The sequence below is a fragment of the Haematobia irritans genome, chromosome 3 (genome assembly GCF_050003625.1).
Source record: "Haematobia irritans isolate KBUSLIRL chromosome 3, ASM5000362v1, whole genome shotgun sequence".
In the NCBI taxonomy this organism is placed as follows: Eukaryota; Metazoa; Arthropoda; class Insecta; order Diptera; family Muscidae; genus Haematobia; species Haematobia irritans.
Genome location: NC_134399.1, coordinates 3,660,681 through 3,670,783, shown reverse-complemented (window position 1 = coordinate 3,670,783; position 10,103 = coordinate 3,660,681). Strand labels below are relative to the sequence as shown.

The 10,103-nt window shown below is 33.9% G+C and overlaps 1 protein-coding gene across 1 annotated transcript; it reads left to right on the top strand.

Moving 5' to 3' along the window:
- The first annotated feature begins 2,085 nt into the window (after positions 1-2,085).
- LOC142229213 (uncharacterized) lies at positions 2,086-9,511 on the top strand. Its single transcript, XM_075299752.1, has 3 exons — positions 2,086-2,241; positions 6,730-6,928; positions 6,992-9,511. Exons 1-3 carry the CDS (start codon positions 2,086-2,088, stop codon positions 9,037-9,039), a joined length of 2,403 nt encoding a protein of 800 aa, XP_075155867.1. The 3' UTR covers positions 9,040-9,511.
- Positions 9,512-10,103: the final 592 nt, after the last annotated feature.

The following is a 10,103-nucleotide window of genomic DNA, read 5'->3' as shown; positions in this document are numbered from 1 at the left end:
TTAAATTAATATATGTTTGCATCTATGCATATTATATTTACAAACACTTTATGTCCCAAACATGTTATGCTAGTTTATGATCATTACTAATATTCATTACTAATATATAATATAAATAATAATATTAGCAAATATTTTATAGCAAATTCACGTAGGTACAAATTTTCAAATATTTTTTTTTTTTGGGGAAACTTCCATTATTTTTTGTCCCTTTTTATACACAATAAATTTTAGAAAATTTATTACGAATAATACGTAAAACAAAAGATTTTTATATATCACCTCAAAAGAACTTCTTGTGAATTTAAAATGAAGTCCATCTCTAAAAAATCAATTTTGGATGTACATTAAAAGAACACGCAAAGAAAAAAAAACGTTTGGAAAACGTGTACCGAAAACGTTTTTCTTTTGTTAGAGTTTTTTGAATTGCTTCGAAAATTTTTAACTTTTATCACCAAAAAATTCGTTTTTTACAAAATTTTTATTTTTTCAATAAAAAAAAATATTTTTGAAACAACAACACAGTCCATTTCGTTTATATCAAACACTGTTCTTTTGTGACTTTAGGTCTTTAATAAGACACATTTTACAGTTCAAAATGTTATATAGTACAATGTAATATTCAACATTTTTTCGGAATCTTCCGAACATATCTAGAATATATGTCAAAAAAAAAAAACAAAAAAACTTTGGTCGAAGCAGGGATCGAACCCACGACCCTTGGCATGCAAGTCAGACGTAGCAACCACTGATCCACGGTGCCAAACAAACTGTTTGTTTCTGTTAAATAAACTTTGTTTATTCGGCTCGTGGGCGCCGAAAGCTATGCTATATAAATATAACTTATATGGATAATTATCTATTGATGACCATAATAGGTACATAGCTCAGTGGTTAGTGTGTTGGCTTACAAAGTGCATGGTCCGCGGTTCGATTCTCCGTCGAGGCAAAAGGTAAAAAAATTAAAAATTTATAAAATCGTATAATTTCTTCTACATTGTTGGTATTACAGAACTAAAAAACCTCGTGGATGTGAGAAAGATGTGAGGGAAATACAAATACACTTCCTTACAGCGAAAAGCAAATGAGAAAAGAACTTTGTTTGTCTAAAATTTCGTTTGGGAGGAAAGAATTATTTTTTTGCGTGTAATGTCGTAGGAAGAACATCCAATTTTTTTCTACTAATAGAAGCATGCAAACTGATTCTATTGTAGTTTCCATGAATATGTAAGATAATGTAAGTTTTCTGATATATAAAACATGCTCCTAATCCCACACACAAATAAAAAATACTTTCCCCCGGAATGAAATTTTAGACAATTATGCTTATAACAGAATTTACCCTACTTTATGACGAGTGATTTAACGGTTGCCACCAAACTGTTTTTTTTTTTTGTAAGAATTTTTTTTTTAAAGATAAAAGAAAACTTTGTCTAAAATTTCGTTCCGAGGAAAGTATTTTTTCTTTGTGTGTGGGATTAGCAGCATGTTTTATATATCAGAATTTCACCATGATCAAAAATTTATATGTTTTTCGGAATTTCAGTCCTAAAATTCAGTTCGTTCCAAACGAAATGAATGCTGATATATGATGCTTAAGATGGGGATATAAATATGCAAATACTTCTAAATATTTTCCCATTTTTTTAAGGTGTGTATTTTATTGTATGTATTATTTAACTATTTTTAACCCCTCAAAGAAATTGAGACTAAATAGCCACATTTTAAAAATAATTTTTTATTTGTCTTCAGCTAATTCCAAAACAAAATTGTAATTGCCATTATGGAGGAAAAAACTGTTTCACAGCCAAGTTTTTGTTTCGTTTCGCGTTTTTTTGAAATGCACTAATTTTTCCTTAACACTGAGTTGGCTGGGTGGACGGACGAACAGATTGTTAGCGGGCAGAGAGCTCTTCCATATGAATGGGAAATAATAGTGCTGCTGCCTGATGATGACTGCATGTTTGCATGCAATTTCTATGCAAGTGGGAAACACCACACCACACTACAAGGCCCACCACAGTCCAGACTGATGTCTTTAATCGGCATAGATACGAGAAGTAACGCAGTTTTTTCTTTTTTGAAATGAAAACGAATCGAAGAAATTCATCCAAAAGAAAAATTCACAATACACCTTATAAAAGCTATGGACTGGACATATTGCGAAAACAATTGATGTTCAGATACCGTCGTGAAATGTACGCGCTGCAGTTGAGATATATTTATACAGCTTTGCTTATAGTAAGTAAAGGCAATCGATATAAGAGCAAAGGCTCAGTGTTAAGGCCATATGCTAGAGAAGCAGCAAATAAAAAAAATAACGGTCAACTAAAATTCAAATCAACAAATGTGATATCCTTCTCAAAATAAGCAAATTCATAAAAATCTATCAACAATAAAGAAAAAACAATAAAAACTGGATTATAGTGATATTATGTGCTGTAAAAAGATTTTGAAAAAAACCTAGTTATCATCTCACACAAAAAAAAAAACAAATACACAGCTCTAATGAAAACCATGGACCATGGACAACTATCTCCAATATCAGGATAATTTGAGGAGAAAAACAAACATGATTTATTTTTTAAATAATATAACTCTGATTGTTACTTAATAAGTGTATTCAATGTGCAATTCAATTAATTGTGGCCAATTACAATTCATTTATACATCACAGCAAAATGCTTTTGTGTTAATGAACTTTTCCATCAATCTCTGAAAAAAAAACTACATTGTCTATTTACTTCTTGCCGTATTGATGGTGTTTTGGCAACAATTGGTGTTTCGTATACGCCTGCCAAGGCAATCCAATTGGTGATGGCGTTAAATGTTAACCAAGCATGCCAAATATAAATCAAATCATAGCCTATAAGCAACACAAAAAAGGCGAAAGTTTCTGTATTTTATTAAAGCCTAAACGTAACAAAGTCAATAACATTTAAACAAGGAAGTGAATAGAACATCATAGTCTTAAACCATTTCAGTCATGAACAATAAGAAATGCATTTTTTATCAAGTGGCTGGTTTTTTACCAAAGTGCTATTTAAATAATCACAAAATATTACCATGGTTGGTAATGAATATAAATTCATTATAAAGACAGTATTTGATATTCTTATTATGTGTAAATATTAATAACTAACCTTGAGCCCTTTTCAACATATCATATACAGTGGAAGAAGAGTTTTATTTTCTAAGGAGCGAAATTTTAGACAAGCAAAGTTTTCTTTTGAAGCTAAAACATTTCTTTTATAGTAAATAAAAAAGTTTGGAGACATTTGTCGAATTTATTAAAATTCAGGTTCATTTTTTTCTCAAAGAAAATATTTTTTTGTCTAAAATTCATCATTTCCGAAGAAAGTATTTTTTTTTGGGTGTATGAAATTTACATCTAACATAATTTTATAGGATAATCTAATCTAAATTGCCTAATAATTCTTACAAAATATTAAACACAAAACTAATAAGGAAAACCTTAATGTAGGCGAAGCCGACTACACTGAGATAAAGGGCTTTTTGTGAGGAACGAAATTTTCGAATACATTTTACAAAAATTGTCTAAAATTTCCTTCCAGAAATTTGAAATTAACGCCCCTCCTTTAAAGTCGTATGTATTTGAATTAAAGCAAATTCCCTTTAAAGTAAAGGAAAACATTTGTGATTTAAAAAAAATAATCTTTAAATTGACTGAGGTATTGAATATTTGGCTTAAAGGTATCAATAGGCTAATCTCCTGATGCAATGGCTAGCAGGCCCGTCTTCCTTTGAAAAGGTCACGGGTTCAGACTCGGCAATAAAAAGGAGGTTCCATGTCATTGAGCTGAACATAGAATCGGGTAGCCCTCAGTGATAAGAGAGAAGTTCAGCATATATGGTATCTTAAATAACGGAATAGTCTAAGTGAATCTGAAATATCAGGCTCCGACTATACCTAACCTAGTTTGGGGATTTTGGTTTAAAGTTTGCTTTTGTCGTATCTGTTTTAATTTGGATTTTTAAACTGACGTTTATGTTTTTTTATTTATTGATAACTAATATAAGCTTGTGTACAATAGAATATATACACAGAGATTAGTCTTAGCGACTTTGCAACTTGAATGTTTACAAAACAGTTTAATATTACAATCTATAGTTTATAACCGAATGAACGATCGGAGGAAAAAGCGCAAAAAAACCTTACAAACAAATTTTATAAAAAAGAAAAAAACTAAAAACTACTGCATACAATTAAGATTGAATAAAAGAGGAATCGATTAATGGTAAAGTGAATTTATATAATAATATCTTGACCAAGAGCATTTGTAGGCAAATTTATTGACAACAGCACAAAGTTTGTCTTTGACAAAAGGAATATTCTGGATAAAGTGAAGACTCGAGGTAAGGTAGAAATATGGAAGATTATATATCATCTTCAGTATCTTATTCTGAACTACTTATAGGCGCTTGATATGACAGAGCATACTGCTAAAGACAAACTTAAAGATTAGCAACTTATTACCAATACTCAGTTAAGACTTCCTATTAATGAAGATGTATAGTATTCTAATAGTTAAGTTTAGTATGTCGATTATATGAGAGATTAAAAATAAGTTTTATATTGAGAATTACACCCAGGTAACGAACCTGATTCTCCCATTCAATCTCATGTCCATTGACAGTTATCATTGTCTTCGGCACAAAACATAATTTTCTTCTTCTTGTGAACAAAATAGATTGTGATTTAGCTGAGTATATCATTATCTTCCAGTTGCTGAAACAATTCAGAACACAGTCCAGGGCACTCTGTAGACTCTTTAGTGCATATATTGCAAGCAAATTTGAACTTAAAACGGCAGTGTCATCAGCAAGGATAGAGACTTTACAACCTTCTAGAGGGGGAAAGTCATGCGTATAAATATTCCATAGACGAATTCAGTCCAACGTGGACACTGAACTTACGATCCTCCAAAAACTTCTAAAAATACTCACTACTGACAGATTGATACCAATTGATGTTAACATCCAGTAGCACCCTAGCTATCGATTTACCAACGTTGAAGTTATCCTTTATTAATTTCTTAATCCTAACGAGGGGATGTATCGTATTGTGCTCCTCCCTGAAGCCGAATTGTTGAGGGGGAAGCACATTATTATCTTCTATATAGTCTTCAATAATTTCCTTTAAAATGTTCTCAAGAAGTTTGCCGGTCGATTTTAGGGAACTTATTGGCCTATATGATGACGGAAGAGAGCTGTCCTTACCCGGCTTCAAGACCGCCACAATCTTCGAACGCTTCCACGCTAAATACCCTAATTTCAAACAAGAATTGAACAGAAAAGTCAATATCTGTATCCCCTTTATAGGAAGATTTTTGAGAAGAGTGTTATTGGTCCCATCGAGGCCTGGACTTTTCCGGTTACAAAGAGTCCTAATTATGCCCCTTACAGTATCCACCAATATTACTGGCCCGTAGCCAACGTATGCTTCTAGGTTAGGTAAGTGGCAGCCCGATTAAGATTCAGGCTCACTTAGACTATTCAGTCCATTGTGATACCACATTAACTAAAAGTACCTATTACATATGGGCACTTCTAGTTTTAACCGCAGAACCTTCTCGATTATTTTCTTCTGTTGAACCAACCAGATTGTTCCAAAAACATTAGCAGACTGCTTAAGTTAACGTTTTCCAGATCCGCCAGTAATCTGAAGCTATATGCTCCTAAAAGTTTTTTGCGCTTTACACAAAATGCAGGACACTCACACAAGAAGTGTTTAATTGATTCCTTTTCCTCCGCATCACGACAACTCATACAATAGTCATTATACTTCGCGCCTATAGTTTTTGCAAAATCGCCTATCAGGCAGCGACCTGTTGTAGCAGATATCAGGAGTGATATCTGACGTCTCGAGAACACTAGCATATCTAGTGTGCGGTTTAAGTTTAAATGGACCATATTTGCTTGGTGTCGTTAGAGCCCTTGCAATTCTTCCATCGAACATTTGCTATCATAACAGCCTTCTCACGTATGCTTCTAATGTGGAAATTTAACTTTGAACTAACGCCTCTACAGAGGCATTTCTAAAATTTGAAGTGGTAAGATGGTTCGAGAGGAATTGCCTTGCCAGTAATTCAGATTTCTCCGCATTCGTGTAATATGTTATCCCATCATCCTTAAGACAAGGAATAGTTCTCACCTTTCTTTTTAGAATTTTAGATACATTCCAAAGCGTATTTGAGGACTTGGTAAGATTCCTTAGCATCTCATTACATTTGCTATTTCTGAATTGGAAAATCTTTTACTGAATAAGCCTATTAAGAAATTTCATGTCTTCCTTAAGATAGTATTGTCTACGGCGAATCCGTAGTCTTCTAATGTTATTGCGATGTTTTATCAAATAATAATATAAATAATAAAGATCGGGATAATTTCCCACTATATCCGTTCGCCATTACCGTTTTCGAAACACTGGCATCAACACAGTGTGTAATGTGCCCGGTGAGGTCAGCAATGAAGTCATCGGTCTGAGCAGTAGAAGTTAATTGCATATTAAGGAATTGGCCATTAGCCTGATTGAATATATTTCTAAAACTACCCCAATTTGCATTTTTATAATTGTATCTAAAGATTTCCTCAGCTGAAAGGCAGGAAGAATTATACGTCGACAGTACTGGTAGATGATCAGAAATCGAAATTGCATCATCATTCGAAATTGAACAAAATGTAAACATTCGCCTCCTTTATTTACAGTTAGCTATCATTGGTCTCAATGATGCTACAGCTAATGGACGAAGTAGACGTCGTTTTGGGCAGACAAACACCAGCAGCACTAAACCCGCTACCAGTGAAGTAACGGAAAAATCTAAAACCGATCAAGTGGTAGCGGCTTCCAGTCATACCGAGCCAAGTCAATACCGTAGAGGTGGTGCCTACTCGACGGATGCAGGAGGTATAATACAACCTTGCTACCATTATTTAAGCGTTGAATTTTAAATTATCTCATTTTTTTCAGATTATTCTTACAATAATGCCGATATTAATTTAATACGACCGGAAAGTAAACCCCTGCATACGAAGATTACCGCTAAATATACCAGTAGCATAAGTATACCATCGGATTCTCTGGAGGATACAGAAACGGCCGAAGAGTATGTGGCCAAGGCAATGGGTTTGTATGGTTCACGTTTACGTGAACCCATACGCATTCCCAGTGAACCCGAAGTAGCACCAGAAGAACAGCAATCGCAGCAATATCAACAGACTCATCATAATCGCCCCCACCATGCTTCGGAACAACAAGAAATTCAAAACCAACATGATCAATTGCAACAACAACACCAGTTGCAACATCAGCAAGAACAATTGCATCACCAACAATTTATACAGCAACACCAGCAGCAGCAGCATGACCAGGAACATCAACATTTACAAAATCTCCATGAGAGCAATGAAAAACCCGAACAATATGATTACTATTCATTTTCCCATAAAGATGCACAAAGGCCTACTATACCCGTAGAAGAGGAAAGCCAAAGTCCTGCACCTCCTCAGTATCAATATGATCCAGCTCAGGGTGATAATGAATCCGCCAAGGCTATGTTGGAAGCTCAGATGCAGGCCCAGATACAGGAGCAAATGCAACAAGCCCAATTAGTAGCCAAGGAGCAAGAGCAGCCTGAACAACCTAACGATGAATCCGGCAGCTATGATAAGGACCCCGTCACACGATCCTACAATATATATGAGGATCATACCGAGGGATATGACGCTTCCAATCAGGCACTTGTGGAACGTAATTATCGCACCAAGTATATATACAAGCCAATTGCCGCATCGTCTTATCATGGTGGTTCCTCTAATGAAAATGAAGAGAAAATTCGTGTTTCAGCTTCCACAGAAATACCCAAGGCTGAAATAATGAAACAGATTGAAAAATCGGTAATACGATATATGAAAGAGTTGGAGGCGGAGGGTAAAATTGTAGCAGCACCCAAAAGTCAGGAACCTAAAACCTACTTCAAAGTCGTTACTCTACCAGGATCGGATGAGAAGCATATTGGTACATCGACTTTGAAACCCAAATATAATCCCTCTAGCAATGGTTACGGAGAAGGCTATAAACACACCATTGCTCATACACCATCTTCAGGATCATCTCACGCGGCACCAGCTACTAAATATAGTAAAAACTCTGGCTCCAAAAATAGCTACCATTCGGAAAATGAGAATACCTATCAAAATTCTGGGCACGAAGTCACCGATGTATTAGCCCCAAATGTGGAATTTATCTACAAGATAAAGACAAAAGCCCCTCTACATACGGCCACAGTAAAAACCGTATCGAAACCTTATAGCCTTCCCATCAAACATGGCTATGAGCAATTCGATCATTCCACAGCCTTAAAGAATCTCGAAGAATTTGATCTTTCACATGTTGTGACCACACCAGACCCTGATGATCACCAGTCCATTACAAGTGCCTCCACCAGTAAACCCAGTAAATTGTACTTTAACTCCGAAATCTATCATGATATCAATTCTATGCCATATAAACAAAAGCAAAGGGCTGAAAATGAATATCGTCCAGAGTATCGTAAGAAAATTGTAAGTCAGGAGCCTCATCCAGACTACAAAGGTTATTCTGGAGTTACAAGTGGCTATTATGCAGAGCCACCCTCTGGGGAAGCAGAACGTGAAATGTCTAGTTCAGCCATATCAGAGGACGGATATCCAGTCATGAATCCCTATCAACAATATGTCCTTAAAAAGGAAGCAATGTCCAGTAAATATGAGGATACTTCGTCTAACATTGAACAACCACGCAGCCATAAATATAAGCCTTTAGAATTCGACAGCTATAATCCAAAATACAATAATAATCCCGAAGGATATGGCTACCAACAGACCTACAAAGCTCACTTGAGTAGTCGCCATGCTCCTGGTAAGAGAGGAAAACGCGGTGGGGCTCCTCATCCAAGCCAATCTAAGAAATCTTTACGTAGCACATCCATGAAGGAATTTGAAGCTAATATTGCCCTACGTCCTCCACCTAAAGTTTGAGCTTGGAGAGTATCTTTTAATTTGTAGCCAAACATATTTTTTATTTTTAGAATTTTTATTTATTATAAATTATTTCTTCGTTATATTCAATATTCTAATTTTATGTATTTCCTTTCCGGAAAAATAGTCTTTGAGAACTGTAAACGATTACAGCCAAACAAAATTTTTATTTTTAGAACTTTTTATTTATTATAAATTATTTTTTCGTTATATTCAATATTCTGCATATTGTATATTTCCTTTCCGGAAAAATAGTGTTTGAGAACTGTAAACGATTACAGTCAAACAAAATTTTTATTTTAGAACTTTTTATTTATTATAAATTATTTTTTCGTTATATTCAATATTCTGAATCCATATGTTTCCGGAAATAGACTTATGTTTGTGTTTGAGAATTATAAAAGATTATATCGAATTTTTGTAGTTTATTGTTTAGTTTTTGCATGTATGTGTAATCTGAAATGTTTTAAAATTTCCCACATTTTTTTGATTTATTTATTAAAAAAAAATAATTTAAATTTTTTTTTTTGTGTTTGATTAAACTGCAAATTAAACAGAAGGTTACTAACGCCTAAAGATATACTATAGTTAAAACGAAAGTTTTTTATTCACAATAGTTGTGAACATATAGTTTTGTTTGTTTTTATTTTTAATATTTTAAATTTTTTTATTCATTTAATCCATCGTTTCCAGACACATCCCAAATGTTGTTCATATCATACTTTACGTTCGACGACGTAATCCATACTACAGCTTATTAATGTGATCAATAACACATTTATAGATTTTTAACTTATCACACACTATTCTTAGCGTTTGACCACACTGTAAGATTTTTTTCAGAAACAGACCTTTTTTTGTACGCATAAAATGGTAGTATGAACGGTGCATAAAGGATACGATCTTATTAACATCAGAAAGCAATTATGTATTTCGAAATCGTTTTTAGCGGTTTTGCTGCGTTAAAACCCATAACACGTAGATTAATTTTAGAAAATTTTATCTACATTTTGTTACAAATGCCGATGTAATAAAAATAAATAAATATAAAACCGAAAGTCTAA